This window comes from Salarias fasciatus, chromosome 1 (genome assembly GCF_902148845.1).
Source record: "Salarias fasciatus chromosome 1, fSalaFa1.1, whole genome shotgun sequence".
NCBI classification, from domain to species: Eukaryota; Metazoa; Chordata; class Actinopteri; order Blenniiformes; family Blenniidae; genus Salarias; species Salarias fasciatus.
In genome coordinates, this window is record NC_043745.1 from 34,197,873 (window position 1) to 34,216,674 (window position 18,802).

Genomic DNA, 18,802 nt, shown 5'->3' on the forward strand with positions numbered 1-18,802 from the left:
TAAAACGCATGAAAAGCAAGTCGGCGTTTGGTTTAGGCTTTTGTAAAGTTACACATCATCTATTGACTTAAATCTCGGTCATGACTTGGAACAAATACACAATACATTTGTCTGTAGGTAGTTTTATAAGTTAGATGTTGAACGACTCTGAAATGACCGGCGGACGAGTGTTTTCTCGCGGTGTAGGTGGGGCCAGACCGTCTGTGGTCCTGAGCTGGAGCAGCTCCGGAGGCCCCGCTGGGCTCCTGATGCAGGACTCCGCTCTGCGCTGTTGGCACAGTTGTCGGCTTTGGGCTGACGGCCGTGTCTCAGCTGCTGTGGGCCGGGCCTCTAATGGACAGGAGGGATCCTTGACACCACACACACACGCACACACACACACACACACACACACACACACACGCCCCCTTTGAACAAAAAAAAGGCAGCACAACGCTCCCGGCCGGGCCCCTGACGGCCCCGTTCCCATTTGCTGCGACCAGATAGTGTTTCATGTCTCAGCAGGAGGGGAGAAATCGGGGGTTAGTCTCAGTCACCGGCACCGACACCTCTGCTCTCCTCACTCAGCCAGCCGCTGTCCGGGACACACACACACGAATGCATGCATGCACACGGGACCCCCAGTGGAATAAAAGAGACTACAGAAACTGAACCTGCCTGAACAGACTTTTCCTCCTCTGCCTCTCTGTCTCCACAGCCAATGAGAAGATTGACGACATCAATGGCTGCCCCAAGAGCCGCTCTCAGATGGTAAGTGATAGTCTGTTTGTTTTGTCTGAGCGTTGTGTGATGTACCTGTGTTTGTGTGTGTGTGTGTGTGTGTGTGTGTGTGTGTGTTTGATGTGACGTCTCTGTGATCTCTCCTCTCAGCCCGTCATGTGGCCTTGGTTTAAATCCGTGGTTTAAAAGTCGCTGCTGCTTAGTTGTAAATAGAAATCGTCTGTTTATTTTTGCTTTTGCGGTCCAGTGGGCTGCCGTCTGTGAAACCTCTCCGGCTTCCACTTCTGGTTGTTGGCGCTCAGTTGAAAGCATCGAAGGCTTTGGTTTTTGGGGCCAGTTTCACTTCATCTTATTGCACTTGCTAAAAAGACGGTATTCCTCCCATCCTGAAGAAACAGGAACGTCAACACGGACAGAGAACCGCTCCAGAAACAGTTGTTTCTGTTCACAGCGACTCTCTGCAAATACGAAATTTCCTTCTTGACACCGCTGGTGGCATTTCAGTGTTTTCACAGTTCTGTGCTCTCTGTGGGAAGCGAGCCGAGCATCCCGAGCTGCCCTCCGCTGAATGTGATGGGTCGTAAATTGGGCCAGTGTGCCAGCTGAGGGGGCTATTTTTGGCCACCAGCCAGACTACTGAAGCCTCTCTAAGCACCAGAGGAGAGCGAAACATACACACACCCACATTTAACAACTGAGAAGGAGGTGAAAGCACAGCTGATCCCTGAACCCTCACTGCAAACACACATACCCCCATTGTACCCGTGTTATTAGACGCATGTGGACAGATTTATTTCCCAGTCTTCTCCAGTTCTGTGTTTCTCTAATGCCTGTCCAGCATTTCTGTTTCTACTTTAAATGAATTAATCCAGCCGTTTTGCCTTTTCTGAAAACACACGGTAAGGGCCTGCACCATGTGGCAGATGTAACTCCTTGTGGTTAGGATTCAAGCTGAGGCTTGGGAAGCCATTCCATACAGAGTTTGCATGTTCTCTCTGTGTGTTTCTGTGTTTTCTCCAGATTCTCTGGTTTTGATTACGGTTGTTTGACTCTAAATTGTCCAGAAGTGTGAATATGAGTATGTGCTACTGTCTCATTGTGTCTGCCTTGTGATGGACAGTCAGGATGGATGAACTGATGGATTCATTCATTCATTCAAGTTATTTCGACTCCCATTCTTGACCCCAGTCATTGCATATCGTTCGTATTGTTAATCCATATTGACAGCTGTAAAAGATACGGGACTCAAAGGGTTGGAAGCTTCATAGTTATATTTGACAAACAATATCCAAACTCGAATAAAAAATGCTCTTTGGAAGCCCAGAACTGCTGAATTTCACCCATGAACTCATTTTATTTTGTTTTTAATTATAGAGCGTCAACATAATTGTCTCATGGCTCCAAATATTCATATAAAATGGTGAAAAAAGGACAGCATGAGCAAGAATAGGCGACAGAGAATGACCGTTAAGATAGCACTGACTGATGAAACTGGAAATAACAAATCCACAACTTATTGTTTGTCCCCAGGCAGAGCAAGTCTGCAGGAAACACAGAGAAATGAGTGTTACTGTTTACAACCCGGATCAGTTCAATTCATTGTCAAATGCAGTGTTTTCTGTGAGCACTCTCCAGATGACTGGATGAGCCAAAAAACAGCAAATGTTGCTATTCAGTCTCGGGCCCTGATGAGTCAACATGTTTCAGTAGAGTGTTTGTCATTTTTCACGTATTAAATATCAGTGAAAACTCAAAAATGGATAAAATGCATTCAATTAGCAGATGAAATAACATCTGATTTCTTTGAGGGATTTGTGGAAAAGTGCTTTTTGAGAATCAGTTATGCTTCATACATTTATTTAGTTCTGCACATTTGTGAACCTCAGAGTTCTGAAGCAAAGTTATTGTTCACTTAACTTCCCAAACTGAGCACAGCTCCTGTGAGCACGAGCTGTTATCAGGAGGAATGAGTTAGTTATGGTTATTAAGGTACTTTGAGGCCAGTAATCAGGAGGTCCTGAATAAAGTAGACTCAGGTCAGAGGGAGACGGCAACAAGTTATCATAAGTCCTTTTTCAGGTACTTAAAAGTCAGTATGAAAACTCAACAGCCTGCAAAATTAATTTCACTGATAATTCTTCACACTTAAAATGATTTTTCAGATAGCTGTTATTCAAAATTCATTCGTTCCTCATGCATAATTTCCCTTTGTTTTTAAGGTAAATGCTAATGTCACACAAATGACTGTACTAATGGCTCACCCCTCTGTCCTCTGGGACCCCCCCACTGTCTATTAGGGGCTTCCCGTTAGCTGCGATTACAGTTGAGCTTCTTGCGCTCTTTGGCGCTGGTGGTCTCTGGCGGTTTCAGTATCAGCATCCTGTGTAGCCTCTCTCATCTGCAGCCTGTATCTACTGCAGGAACACCTTTTTTTTTCTAATGGAAGGAGGTTGCAGTTTATACCTCTGAGACAATTCAAGAGGTTTTATCGATATATTCCGTTTGTGACTCTGTTCAGCTTTCATACTCTACATGTGTGGACAGCAGTTATCAAAATCTGCTCAGATGTTGTGGTATGTGTGTGTGTGTGGCGCATGTGTGTGTGTCTACATGTAAGTAATACTATATAATCCCCTTTTTTATGTGAGCTTTAAAGCTAAATCTGAGGCGCTCGAACAGCGCCACGGGCAGGTGCAACCGCAGTCATTATGCAAATATCTGCTTTGTGTGTTGCAGCACTGTCAAAATAAACACATGCACGTGTACACACACATACACACACACACAGGTCCTGAGAGTGGATTTGGCAGCTGGGTTTGAGGAGTGTGAGAGCCCACTTCTATTGCACTTGATTTCATTGCTTTCGAACTCCCAGAGCTTCCAAAGCTGCTGCCAATTACCACCACTTAACTTAACCTCAGTCTCTAAACGCATAAACATGGAAATAAGCTCCATCAGTGGAATCAACTGTGGCACTCTCACACTCCTTCTCACGGTAGCTGATTAGCTTTCTGCCAGTCCGGCCCTCGACCAGAGGCTGTTTTTACAACTGCCACCTCCTTGTTAAAATTACGCCCGTCGTCACTTCATTTATTTACCACCCAGTCAGACTTTACGTTCGTCTGTGTGTCTGTTTCAGTCGTGAACTAGCAAAGGTGTTTATTTAACATCGAGTTGTTAAAACCACGCAGGGGGCTTCACACACACTCACACACTCGGATAGACACACAAACACACGGGACATTTCTATGAGGAATGTCATATCAAAACCGCAGCTTCTGGGATGAACTTTATTTCACCTGCAAAGGGATTTGAGGAACGAGAGAGTGAATGTCTCCTGTTTTGTTTTGTTTTTTGGTACCGCAATCATTCCTGCTTAGTGTGCCGGACTAGTTTGTTCCTTTTGTCAAAACTATAAACTTATTCATTAGGTCTTTGTTTTTTTTTTTTTTTCCAGTAAAATTTTGGTTTTCTCAAGGAAAAGTGCCTAATGCATCCTGAGCTAACCCCATTCTTCTGAAAGTAAACAGAAATAGTAGAAACACAACTTATACTTGCGCATCAGATGGCAATGTTCCCAGGAAAAGACCTGATAACAGGGAGAAAGCTTCCTGTGTGTATGTGAGGAAGAAATCCCCCTACCGAGTCAGCTGGTCAGACGCGAGGTGGTCACATGATGAACTGAGCAATCTCAGTTTCTGTTGCCAGGCAACCAAATATACCAAAACCCAAATATTGATTCCAGGCAACACAAAACCTCCATTCAGCCTTAAGACAGTCCATCTTCTTCATGAGGCTTCTGACCTCTGGGCGACAAAGAAAGATCCCATAAAAATAAGTGTCTTGATAGTGAACAGTGCATTCAAGACACTTTGAGCCCTGCAACCATGTGTGTAACCTTCTTATGATCATTTTTAGGACATTTGGACTAAAACGGGGTTTCATTAAGCTGATCATGTTATCAACAGGCCTACAAAATAGTCAAGAGATTCTCCAGTTATGATTCACAGTGACTCAAACATGGTGATGAATTTGAAGTTAAACGGCCTCTACACCCACTGTGTGAGTGTCTCGTCTATTTCAATACTGTGAATAAGGAAGAGCAAATTCTGAATGTGCTCTGAAAATGAAAAAGTGTGTTTTTACAACAGGTCACGGCCCTTCTGCATCCATTATTGTTTACAATTCAACAGGGACGTGCTGACGTCGCCGGTGGAAGTTTGATTTTATGAAGGCTGATGTCAGCTAATGGTTTGAATGAAATTAAAGAATTGCGTTGGCATGATTCCTGTAAAGTCCCATCTGGTGGCACATTGGGTCAAGTCCTGAATGGCCTTGAACATGAGGGGCCCCGGGGTCCGATCCTGGTAGCGGCAGGAAGGGGATCATAAAACTAGTCTGTGGTGCATGTTGGAGCGACTTGCTGTGGTAACCCTGTCAAAGAGAGCTTTGTATAGACGTTGTAATTTCTATCAGGAGATGACATTAAGACATTACTTTCAATTTGATCAACTAAAATTGAGAAAGCATTTTTTGAATATCATCGAATTGTAAGCAAAAGACACAACATAAGCCTTCCTGCCTGAAAAAGTAATGTCTGGGCTGCTGCATCAATCTGTCTGTTTTAAACAGTGAAAATCATCTGTGAGATTTCAGAACCTCTACATGTGATTATCTGTCGAGATAGAGAGGATTATTTCAGTGTGAGTGAAATGGCTGCTGTCATCTGTGATACCTCTTGAGAGGATGGAAGTATGTAAGGGCACGGACACACAACATGTCTTCCATCTTTAATACGCACACAGCTTCGACAAAACCAAACAGTTTGAATGACAGCTTGTGTGATAACATCAGAGGTGTACCGGATATTCTGCGAGATAAAAAACATATATGTTTTCTCTGACTTCCGACCTCCATGTCTTAGGTCTCTTTCTTTATTTAACACACCTCAGTCTAATGACTCTGTCCTCACCAAGCACCTAGCAAAGCCCAGTAACGAGCCTGTCGGTGCTTCAGTGTGCTGAAGCAGGGGGAGAGCTGAAGCGTGCTGGATAGGGACTCTCCAGGAACAGGGCTGGAAACCACCGATCTAGACCGTCTTGAAGGGTGGAGCTTCAGCCGTTGTTGTTGTTACCTTTTTCTACCCTGCTTCTTTGAAAGACTCAATGCACCACCTAGTGGTACTAATGAGAATTGCAAAAAGCTAAGCACAACGGGAAAAGTTGGAAATTGTCTGATTTTGGTAGATGTAGAAGCAGCATGTCTATTTTTTTAAATGGCTGCTGATGTGTCTCGATCTGCTCTTTATTTGGAGTTGTACATAAAAGAAAAATATTTCATATTGTCCCTTTAAAGCTGACTTTGAAAATATGACTATTCAAAAGCTATCAATGAAGCCCTGCTTCAGACACGTAATACTCCTCACACATACTCCCTCTTTCCAGCTCTCCCTCCCTCTCTCTCTCTCACTCTCTCTCTCTCTCTCTCTCTCATGGTCTCACTCAGTCTCTAACACACACACACTCGCAACAACAGTAGTGGAGCGATGGGAGGAAGTGTTTGTTCAGAGGGCTGTTCGCCGGCTGGCCCTGAGCCGGAGCTGAGGTGTGACAGCAAACAGAGGGGATCAGGATCAGGCAGGTAGGAACTTCCACATCTGGACAGCAGGCCGGGGCTTCATTTCAGTGCCGAGGTTCACTTTTGTTGATTGTGTTTTCATCATTCTATCAATTTGTTGTGCATTTTTAACTTGTCAGGCTGTGTGTGTCCATCAGGCCTGGGTTTTCATGTCACTGTCATCTACCTGCCAGATCCGTGTTTTGTTCAAGATTTTTTTTTTTTTTAAGTTTCTGCAAACAGAAAAATGGATTAAATCCCTGATTCTGACTGTACTGGAGAATATGTAGTTTGCAGTGCTTGTGCAGCTTGTTTCAGTCTTGGGTCACTGTACAATCATATGACTAACAAATAAAGATGCCTCAGTGAGTCTGCACCTAAGGATGATTCAGTCATTTCCTTCAAGAAGATAAGGAATGATTTACAACATAGATGACCAGGCAGAAACACATGGATCCTGAGACTCCTTGTAAAGTGGCTGTAACTAAACAAGACACAACTGTACCTTTCTGTCCTTTTGTATCTCATTGAATATTCTGACCTTTTTTTTTTTGATCCAGTTAAACCTGGAACTTGCCTAAATGGACAATTTAAGATGTAAAACAGTTTGAATGTTGTCAAAGAATGATGCCTCTCCCGCTTTTCTGAGCTTGTATCAGCTATGGATTTGAAATAGCACGAGGTTTCAGTATTTTTACCCCCTGTGAGGCGTGGCTGGGGTGCATCTCAGCAGGATGGGCCTGGCATTTATGGTGAGGGGGGGTATCTCAGTGAAGCATAGCTTCTGTAGGCGGCTGCTATTTCAGCAAAGTGGGAATTTGAGGAGCAGTCAGAAGGTGGTTTGTTTGTCAAGTCCCAGCCCTGTCTATTGGGAAAAAGAGGGGTGTTTCACAGGGATTTTATTTTTAGGGAGCCTCCGGTATTCGCAGTCGGACATAGTCGACATTCTTACTGTTCCAGAGTTTTCTGCTGCATCACTTCGAAGGACAGCAGATGTCGGGCAAGCTAACAGCTGTTTGTGGGGTCAAAGGTCACGGAAATGACAGCAGGGGACAGCGCTGCAGCTTCAGCTCAATCAGACCTGAAGTCAGCTGGTCTGTTTCCATGTGCAGGGTAGTGAGTAGTGAAGGGAGCAGTCCTGTAATTTCAAAAAGATCAACCAGGCACGATCTGAAAAAGATAAAAATTAATCTGTTGGAGGTCTGAGATAAGAGTTCAGGATTTGATAATCGACTATTTTGAATCAGAGTAGACTGTTTGCATTTAGTTGAAAATTGCATTAATGCAGCGAATGGTGTAACTTCAAAGTCAGTATCAGCATTAGACAGGTTATTTAACTGATAGCAAATAAAACCAATGTTTATAACCAGTTCAAAATGAATGATACTGAAAAATATGTGAAAAGGTGAGGGAGTGAAACACAAATAGTCAAATAGGTGTAGCTAAAATGAATGCACCGGTAGATACAACAAAGTTTAACTTATTAGTGTATAGAAGTGCTGTAGTAATGGATTAATGATTTAATGATATCAATAAAAACACCTACAATAAGAGGAAAGTCGATATCTAAAATAAAGTCTAGAACAAAATAAGACTGGAACAAAGTGTATCTCTGATAATAAAAACAATAAAGTAGTGAGACCTTTCAAATTTGAAGACCCTGTAATACACTTCCACAGTTTGTTGTTGTTTTATTTCCCCCATTATAGTATCAATTTATCTTTTCACTTGGACTTAAAATGTATCAAAAATTATCATGGAAATAATTCTACATGGCTTTTTTTATTATTCTCATAAAATGCCTGATGATTCATTCTGGATGTTTTGGGGTTTGGAACTCTGTATCTGATATTATACTAAAACTTTAAATCACTTCATCTCCAGTCAGTAGTGTGTTTTTCAGACCTGGCCGCTGTCCAATCTGACCATTTCAGGCCAATCTGAAAGCATCTCTTCATTCACTTTTTTCTTGCTGAAAACATGGAAATGTCCACTATATTCATTCTATTATTATATATAGAGAATTAAAGGCTATCTGCTTGATAAAATGAGATATTAAATATATATATATATATATATTCCAGAGGGGCAGTGTCCAACAATGCAATTTTTTTTTGGTTTGCACCAAATGGTTTTGGTATTCAGGGGTCAGGTCATACAGATGTTTAACATTTATAATCAAAAGGTGAAAACTATCATAAACCACGCAGGCAGTAAGTGCGTGCTGAAGTACATCAGTCTATATTACACATCCGGCTGGCAGTAACAGAGCAGAAACAGAAAATATGGGGCTGATTTGTATTCCGAGGCTCGGTAGTTCACTGGTGGGTTCCTGCCGTCACCAGATGTTTCCACGTATTAATAGAGGCAGATGTAAATGAGTTTTTACTCCAGCTTCTCACCTCGCAGCCGGAAACTTCCACACAGGAGAATCACGGTGGGAGCTGTAGGTCAAGCTATATTTAGTTGGTGCATATTAAGTGTAATCATGTCGTTACTCTCCAGTTGAGCGGGACCCTCCCGCTTGCAGCCCACAGCCGACACCATTTACATGCAGTTTGCATGTATTTTAGTTCTGAAACTTCTCACAGTGTGTCTGCTTCTATTTGCTCTGTCTTGGCTGTGAGATTATGTTTGAGCCGAAGCTGTTGTCAGTACATTGTTGCAGATTAGCCTCACTGTGTCATAAATCTGCTCTGACTTGTAATAAATGTCACTGTTAGAAGATTTAGCTCCTCTTTAGCTTTTGTGTACACTCTAAAATGTCCATTTCACAGACTACGCTGTGGCTAATTGCTTTGCTGAGAGTGCAGCCTCCACAGAGGTAGTACGCTCTTCCTCTGTGAGGAACATGAGAAAGCAGTACTGCCATATTGATATCTTCGGTATTGTGTTTGCTCATTGACAGCAACAGTTGGTGCACTGTGATTGCACTCATTTATCTGAGGTGACGCACCCTGATGGCTTGCTTTATGCAGTTTACTCAGTGATTGCATGTGCGAGGCTGCAGATTCTGGGTATAATGGCTCATGTGATCTCTCAACAAAGCCGGTGTGCCGATCAAATCCTCCCGCAGAGCAGTGACAGCTCAGCAGTCTGCCCAAGTTACCATGGCTGCTGGCGCATAAAGTCACCGTAGAGGATCTGCTTCGGCGTACGTCTGCTGATGAACATGATTTGTGCTTTGTGTCATGTTTAAGGAAAGAAAATCTATGACCAAAAATACTTCCACAGCATGTTTTAAACAGACATGATGATTTATTGATGTGTATCCAAAACACACCTTGCAAAGACAAAATTCTACATGTCAATTCAGCATTTACAGGAGCCCCACCATAGATGAAAGTAAGCCGGAACGCACCGGAACGCCGTGCCGGTAAGAAATATATTGGCCTCTTCTACAGGAACGCCCCGGAACACCTCTGAAAAGCAACTTTCCCTCATGCATACAAAGCGAGTCCTTTTTTTTCCAAGCTAATTTTACCGAAATAAGTGTAAAATTGATGAATACATAAAACTCATCTCCAGACTACATCTTCTGTGACGTGTTGAACAAGGTTAATGCGCCTGACGAGCACTGGAGCACTCGCTTACCGTGACAGGTTGCAGCTTGTAGCGGCAGTCTCTCGCTGTAGCGTAACGTTAATCCAATGTCCACTGTTGTGTGTTTTTTGCAGACAACAGGGTAGTCATTTTTGCAAAATAAAAAAAAACATAAATCCACAAGTAATAAATTGTGAGGGTTCACGCGTCGTCTCTCTGTCATGCGAGCAGCATCACTACTTCCGCAAACAAGCACACGTGAAGTGAGGTAAACTCAATGCGTTCTTTTCATTGGATGGCTGGTTGCCTTGGTAATGTAAGGACACTCCCCCCCGTCCCCATCTCAAGAGACAGCCAGGACAGGTCAAAAATGCAAAGAAAAAAAAATTTAACTAAAAACAACATATATATATATTTTGTGTATAATATACATATTATATATATATTGTTGCAGCGGCAGGCGCCGCTGGGGGCCGCCATACTGTTTGGTGCCGCAAAGCATCATGGGAGGGGATTGTTCGGGCCGTTTCAAGATGTATTTTGTGTTAAAATTTGTTAAAATGTACTTCGCTTTGTTGTAGGTACCCTACTGCTCAACACAAAAGTGTTGAGCAGTAGGGTAGCAGTCCTCGTCAATTGTTGCCTCCATCATGAAAAGGCCGCCATCACAATATGAATTATATTTACACATTCAAAATAAAATTGAAGCAGTTAAAAAAAAACATTATGCTTTCAAGGATGTCAAAAAAAGCAGGCTTTATCAATATCTGTTATGTACGACGCTCGCACGCTTTGCGCGCAAACTAAAACATTTTTTTGAGTTGCACAGTTCCTGCAAGAATCTTATCTTACTTTCACCCCTGAGCCCCACCACATTCTGCATTGTAAACTTTACTAGTTTTTACTCTGGAACAACTTCCAGCTGCAACTGGGATTCGAACCCAAGTCCACAAAGTTCACACTGGCCCTCGATAGGCCACCGGAAGGAGCTCTCTGTATTATCTACTGTTAATTTTAACTTCATAACAGGTGTTTGTGTTTAAAGATATTCATTTTTGATGCATTTATGTCCTTTTGTGAGGCATTTAATATGCAGCATCTGGATTTGTATGAATGCAATTATCATCAGTAGTATTATCATTAGTAGTTACGGTAGATTATGTTTACGACTATGTAGGAGAAAAAAAAATTAGCAAGCTATAAGATTGATTGAGGTTTTTTTTTATTGCATACCAAAAGTCTAAATCAAATCTTTATCTGCTTTCAATGTAAATTTGACGATCTCAGTCTATTTGATCATGTTTTGATGTGATGGTCTTCGCTGTGATACTTGTATACAAGCCTTGTTTGACTTGATATTAACTTAATTTTAGATTTAGGAACATTTATATTCACAATGCATCGTACAATTTAAAGTAGCAGGTTATTTTTATCTAGTACACATGCTCACTCGCCGGTGTAGCGGTGAACACTGTTGCCTCGTAGCGCTCTGACTTCCTCCCACAATCCAAACACATGCTTGTTAGTTTAATTGGTGACTCCAAGTTGCCAACTGGTGTTTTGGCCATGTCCAGACTGCGTCCTGCCTCTCACCCACTGTCGGCTTCGATTGGCTCTACCTCATGAAGCAGGTAGTGAGAATGAAAGAACGGGATGAGTGACAGAAATGATCAGACCCAAAGGAAATTCAGTTCATTAAAAAAAAAAAAAAAAAAAAAAGATTAGTTTGACAGCATGATTTGACATATTTTCCCTTGAATCAGTGACGATTGAAGCATTTGCCATCCGCAATCCTGACATTTTCTGCATTGTTAACGTTCAGCATTTCTTTTAACCGCCTGGTACAGTTTGTGCTGCCAACTTTCCTTCCCAGATCTTGGTTGTTAATTTCCCATTTTGTTATTGCAGTCTCAGGAGAGCCGCGCACAACACAGAGCGGCGTGCTTCCCCGCGTTGTACAAGTATGCAAATGTGAATGGAAATGTGCAGCGTGTAGCGTCTTACAGCTGTTGTCTGTCTCTCCACAGATTGAGAACATAGACGCCTGCCTCAGTTTCCTGGCAGCCAAAGGAGTCAACATCCAGGGTCTGTCTGCAGAAGGTAAGCTGCTGCACGCTCGTCACCAGCGCCTTTCAGAGCAGCGAGAGGCGTGTATACCAAGGAGAAATATGTGAGGAATAATGGGATCTTGATGCATTCAAACATTTTGATTTGCATGCTCTGTTGTCAAGAAAAAACACATTAAAACATGCAGGCTTGATGAGTGGTGATTACTCTATACATTCAGCTAATGTAGCAGAAAGATCCCATTACTGCATAATGGTGTGTAAATGTAGATCATGTCAAAAGGAATAGGCATGTATTGGTCCGGATTTGATCACAAGCTTGGAAGAAACAATAATATTGGACTGGTGGTAATTGTGAGAGCAGTCCCAACCATACCAAATCCAACAGTGATGGTTCCTGACAGTAAAAGAGACATGCAGTCACCTCTCTGATCTGTACTGAGGACTTGTTGATGTGTTAGACTGGGGAGTAAAGCTAGCTATTGGTCATTAGAGGGAAAAAAGAAAAGCACCTCATATTCTAACCACATGAAAAGTACAATAGGCTGTAAATTCAGGTTATAGCCTCTTTTAAATGTTCTTTATATTAACTGTTTTGATTGTTTTCCCACTCAAAATGAAATACGGAGTGCATTTTGGCCGTGTGCTTTGCAGTGGTTTCAGTGAGACTTTCCACTTCAACTGAAAATGAGCTGTGAAAGGGGCACACTGTGAAACTTAAGTCATAGCGTATTCTGTCCACTTTACAGTGATTCTGTCACTAACCGGGCTTTCAGAGTCTCGACTCTCCTTTTGGATTTGCAGTTGCAGTTTACTTGTCCTTCATCCTCACGTTGTCCCTCTGTCTGATCCTCAGAGATTCGAAATGGCAATCTGAAAGCCATCCTCGGCCTTTTCTTCAGCTTGTCGCGCTACAAACAGCAGCAGCAGCAGCAGCAGCAGCAGGCCCAGCGGCTGAACTCGCAGCCCTCTCTGCCCCCAGCGGTCCAGTCCCAGCACGCCCACCCCCCCCTCAGTCAGCAGAGCAGCGCCCCGGCCCAACTCGGCCACTCTCCGCATGGGACTCCAACCACGACGGGCCAGAAAGCAGCACAGGCCGAGATGCAGTCCAGGTGAGGGGCTGTCCTCTGACGACTTCTGCTGTTCTGATCCATCATGAAGACATTTCTGTCCTCCTGTTCACGTTTCCTCTCATTTGTGACTCTAAACATGGCCTCTCTGTCCTCTTCCATCTCTCTCCTCCAGGGATGGGTCTCAAAGTAAACTGCTCAAGTTTTCGCTTGGTCAGAAAAAGAGCTCTAGGTCAGCCTCTTCTGCCTTTCTGAGTTTTCGCCTCACTCTTCCTCTCTTTTCCTTTCCTTTCCTTTCCTTTCCTTTCCTTTCCTTTCCTTTCCTTTCCTTTCCACCACAGTTCTTGACCCGTCTTATTCCTGTAAATAGGAAGGTAGAAATTGCCCCTTATCAAGGACAACATGGCTTTAGTACTTTAATGAGTTTTTGCGTCGTTTCTTTGTCTGTGATTAAGGGCAATCTCTACTACAAGCTGTATCTATTATGCATGAGTGCTAGTGTTGAGTGGAGAGGAAATAAAGCTCCAGGCTCCTTTTTTGGACCGGCCTGCCTGTCTGGCAGCGCGCCTCATTTGGCATCCCTGCTAAATGGACTGTGAAAGACCTTTAGATAACCCTTAAGTAAGTGTGTGTGTATGTATATATGTGTGTGTGTGTCTGTGTGTTTGTGTCTTAGGGGGTTGCTTGACAAGAACGTCCCTCACATAATTTAACATTAGAAATTAACACACAAAGATTGTGTGGCAGTAATGTGTACTTATAATACATGACTGTTTGATTGAAATGCAGTGTTTTTGCTTTCACTTTGCCTTTTTTTAGCATGCTGTGTCACATAAAGTGAAACTGCACCCTGGAATTGGATGTAGATGTAGTTTTGCATGCAGCCCATCTAAGAAATTGTTTGTGTTCCACCTGCAAAAATCCTCCTATTCTCCCTCAAATTGATGCAATGGCTCCTCCGTCTGGCCAGCATGTGCAACTACAGGATGCAATTCGCATTTTTAACACTTTTGTTTTTAAATACCATTTTGGAAATGCAATCAAAGTAATTTTGTAGTTTAGATTTTTATATTATGGTCTACATCTGACTGCTAAGATTGAATTTGATGAGATGCAATATGGCAGTTGTTAAATGAGTCTGAAAAGGTAAGAATGGATGGGAAATCTTACCGTCACGATTTTTGAGAATATCTGCAACCTTGTTGAATGGACGCTCCAGGAAGGTAATTAAATACAGTACATGAACACACACTGTTAAATACTGACCCTCTTAAGCGCCACCTCTCAGCCTAAAATACATAAGTGTGCTCTAAACTGTGGGAGATCCCTGAAAAGCAAACTGCGCTCAGGCTACAGCAGATTTGAACCATACATGTTATTTCTATCAGGTGAATGTTCTACATAACTGTACTACATAACTGGTTGAGGTTGTGTCAATTTGTGTACTTTTTTCAGAATCTAAGAATTGGAAATGCATGCTGTTTTCATAATGTTATAGAGATATCCTAAAAAGAGCTGAGAAAATCTGCGTACATTAAAAAGAAAAGACATTAGGTGAGGTTTTTTTCGAGATGGAGCATTTTTAGCAATGTGGATGTTAAAAAGCCAATGTGACAGAATTGAATAGAAGAATAACAGCTGAAATCCTCCGTTGATGTGTATTTTTAGCATATCTGTACTTAAAATATCTTCTGTTGAAAGATAGCTGTTGCAAAACGGTTTCCCTCGCAATCATCTGCGATTTTACACACACACACACACACACACACACACACACACACACACAAACAGGGGTCACTGGATGCAGGTATCAAGCAAACCGGTGAAAACAGACTTTTACTTTCATTTCAACTGACAGAAAACTTAAATCAGTCAAAATTGTTTTTGTTTATTTCATTTTAATTGTGAATACTGTTTAAAAAAAAACATGCCATACTACATTTTCAAAAAGTAGTCATCAATGAAATCACATATTATTACGCTAACATTCAATCATATTATAACTGAATTTGACTATGTTATAATGGAAATATTCATGTTCTGTTCTGAAATTTAATCACAACATATCTGACTTAAGGTAATAAAATCACCTTTTCACAGTGAGTGCAGCTCCTGCTTTGAAGGATTACATTAAATATTACTAAACTTTGAAAGGGAAATGTGTTCCGTCATACTGTTATGTGATAGCAATATAACTACAGTTTTTTTGTTTTTTTGTTTTTTTTTTTTTAACTTTGCTTTGTAATATCGTGGAGATGTATCAGGACCAGCAGTGTTACACATTTCCCCACCCGTCTTCTTTTTCATTGCTTAGACCACATATTTAATCAATAGATCCCCTCTATGTCTGCAGGTCTCTGAAAGTCGACCATATTAAAGTTTTAGATCATGTCTTTCCTCTGCAGAGAGCTGGAGTCGTGGGGAAGGCAGCAGCCTGACTGTCCCTTCTATAATTGAAAGCCTGATGATCTTAGACTCCTCTTGTCTCAATAATGTGGTTAGATAAATAATGATCGGTCAAAAAGAACGACACGCCGGAAATGAGTTTCGTAATGCACGACTTTAGCGAGAAAGCTCTAATCTGTTTATCAGCATCCGCCTCACAGTCCCAGGACGACGATGGGATGACGGCGGCGGCGGCGGCGGTGATGTTTCTGTGTGATAAATGAGCATTTCATTAGCAGTGTGTGTACCACAGCTCGGTCAGATTACAGCTCAACCTGCACATTTAACCCAAAGCATCAGATTGATTTACAATATCGAAACAAGGTGTCATAACTTACACCAGAGCGTATCCATGTCCGGTGCATCCCTTATAATGCACGCTGGGATATTAGGGGAGCAGCATGTGTAATTTGAAGCTGCTCCCTTTGGACCTGCTCTCACTCAGATTGTCCACGCCAGCTTTTTTCTGCCTCCATTAGACCGCTGCAGGTGTGTGTGGCGAGGCTTTCCCCCTCAAAGTTACAGGAATAGCCGGCAGTATCCGAGTTTACCAACCAAAACCACAGAGTTTTGGGAACTGCAGGTTATCCACATGTAAATATTTGTCCTGGAAACCGTTTGAAGAGAGCCCAAAACGGCACAAAGCGTAAAGAGAGACTGCGCAGAGCGAGGCCGCTGACTCTGCGGTCACTGCAGCCATCAATTTGAGGCATACTTGACCTTGTGGTCTCACTAGAGAGCAAACAGAGAGCACTTCCCTCAAGAAATCAATACAGGGGGTCAAAAAAAGGTCACATTACAACTTCGCTCCGGATGTTGAGTCTCTCATTATACGGAAGACGTATGCACTTGTTTCCCTGAAGCATCAAATGTGTGCACTGTGTGGTATGTTTTCACTGTGCTCATTGTTAGTGTGAACTTTAAATATGTGGGATGAATTTGATAAGACATGCACATTGTCCCTTTCTTTGCACTGGTAAGTTTGTTTTTTTCCTTTGAAAACAATTTAAATGTGATCTGCAGATGTTGTTCACCTCTAATCCATTTGCTGTTCTATTAAAATTCTTCCTTCAGTTAATCTAATAGTAGACTAGTCGTGTGCCTTCCCTCCAAAAAGTGGTCAAACTTTTCTGTGACATGTGAAAATCTTTGTAGTGAGTATTCTCTAAACCAATTTATTATTTTAAATTTGCCAATTACAGATAGTTGTGCGTTATTACAGACACACAACTATAGTACAGTACTGATGTCTAGATACATGCTGATGAAGTGAGAAGAAGTTGTGAAATCTAATCATGTACAAACATTCTCCCACTGCCTTGTTTATTCCCCCTTTCACACTTTCCTCCTCCCTTTCATTCCTTCTGCTCCCTCTGTCCCTTTCTCCATTCATCAGACTTCCTGGCCCCACGACGAGGGTGTCCACTGCTGGCGGTGACATCCCTCCGCGGGGCTCGGTCGCCGCTGCCGGGAACCGACGCAGCCAGGCCTTCAGCGACAAGACCAAAGCCAACGCACACCTGAACAAAGGTAGGCCCCGTGCCAAGCACACACACACACACACACACACACACACACACACACACACAACACTCAGTATTTAAAGTCCTCATCAACCTGTGCTTAATCTCTACCATAGACAATTAAAAATGGTAAATATGTAAGTTGATATTTTAAGAATTAAGTATTGGATTGTTCAGAGGCTTGTTCTTGATTCTCTCTACCAAACGTACAGGTTACCCTACATGACTTGTGCTTATTTCCTAATGAGTCAAATGTGAAAACATGAGTCGTAAACTTTTGGCTCTGAGGTAAAAGTTTTTGGATGGGAGATCAGATTGAATTCCATTTTTTGTTTGAAGCGTCTTAGCTTTTTTCCTTTGCTGAGTTTGCATATATTCTCCATCGTGTTTCAAGTGTTGTAGCTTCTGAGGTTAATTAGTTAACTACAGGATCGTGTGTCTCCATGTTCACTTTGTGATGGACCGTTGACCTTTCTTGGTTGTATCCCTCCAGTCACCATGTAATCAGCTCCAGATCCTGGCAATACCAGGTTGGATGAAACTGGATGGATGGACAGATGGATGTGTCTGGTGGTATTGGGAACAGTTTTTCCGATGTATTTATTGCTGCTTGCGATCAAGCCAGATATAGGCCAATACCAAAACCTTGGCTGTTTTCCAAATATGCTTTACATGCTCTGTGCAGACAGGAACCTGATCGCCTGCAGACCTGAAAGAAATCCTCCCACTTTGCTGCGATAAAAGATTTAAATAGCCGTACTGTATACCTCCAACTCAAGACCCCATCATTTAAAAGAACAATCAGAGCCAGCGTTTGCATCTGCAGTTTATACTCTAAGAGAAATGTAAATAAAGCTGTGTGTTTGTGCTGGAGTCAAGACCGTATTGACACCGGTGAATATTTCAAACTGCTCTGACCCACTTTTTAACTCATTCTGCCCGTGCGTCCATCCATCCTCCGAAGCATGCAAACTGTGTGTCTTTGGCAGTATATTTAGTTGGAGCGGTGTTGAAATAGCTTCTGTCACTCCTCAGTGGGCCAAGTCTTTATATAGACTGTGTTAGTGTTCACAGTCTAAACTCATTACCCTGCATTAGACAGAGTTCTGACCGCCCAGAGAGACACAGGGGAAGAGAGAATGCGTGAGCATGAAAGACAGAGAGAAGGGGAAAGAGTGTGTTGTCTGTGTTTAAACAATGACAAGTGGGACCAGCACTGCGAGCAGCTCCCTGGGACGTTTAGTGCGATGTGTGGAGATGTGGCCACTTTATTAGTGCACACATGTGGGAGCTTACCTGCATGAGTGCAGTAATGAAACACACGGCACTGTGGTGCAGTGGGCAGGATTCCTTCCTCAGTCTCAGTTGAGTTTGGGAGTCATTCTGTGTGGAGTTTACTTATTTTCATACCTAAAACTTGCATTTGAAGCTCATTGGTGAATGTTACTTGGGCCTAGTTGTGAATGTGAGTGTGTGTGTTTGTGTTCCTCTCTGTTTGAGAGGCTCGGATCCCCTGCTGTGTATCTCTGGAACTGGATACAGAACACAACACAAAGATGGATAGAGCAGTACGGGAGATGAATGGAAGAACTTTAGGAGAACACCTTCAAATTTTGATAAAATACTCCTTTGTTTAAGCAGTTGTTACTAGAGATTATGACAAGATTTTCATGAAGGAGACACATGCCAGGGTGTTTGCCATAAATCGAAAAAAAGGCTTTGCATTTTCCAGAAGCATCAGAGCAGAAGAAAATCCCCCAATGACCAATGCACTATTTGAATAACTGTTACATTTAGTGAAGTCAATTAATTCTCGGAA

The 18,802-nt window shown here is 42.4% G+C and overlaps 1 protein-coding gene across 1 annotated transcript in view; it reads left to right on the forward strand.

Moving 5' to 3' along the window:
* The window catches only part of nav2a (neuron navigator 2a), a 111,909-nt gene that overhangs the window by 29,036 nt on the left and 64,071 nt on the right, over positions 1-18,802 (forward strand). The window contains exons 3-7 of the mRNA XM_030096689.1: positions 698-750; positions 11,907-11,979; positions 12,802-13,057; positions 13,191-13,247; positions 16,857-16,990. Of these exons, the coding sequence (XP_029952549.1) occupies positions 698-750; positions 11,907-11,979; positions 12,802-13,057; positions 13,191-13,247; positions 16,857-16,990 (573 nt within the window). The remainder of the gene's footprint in view (positions 1-697; positions 751-11,906; positions 11,980-12,801; positions 13,058-13,190; positions 13,248-16,856; positions 16,991-18,802) is intronic.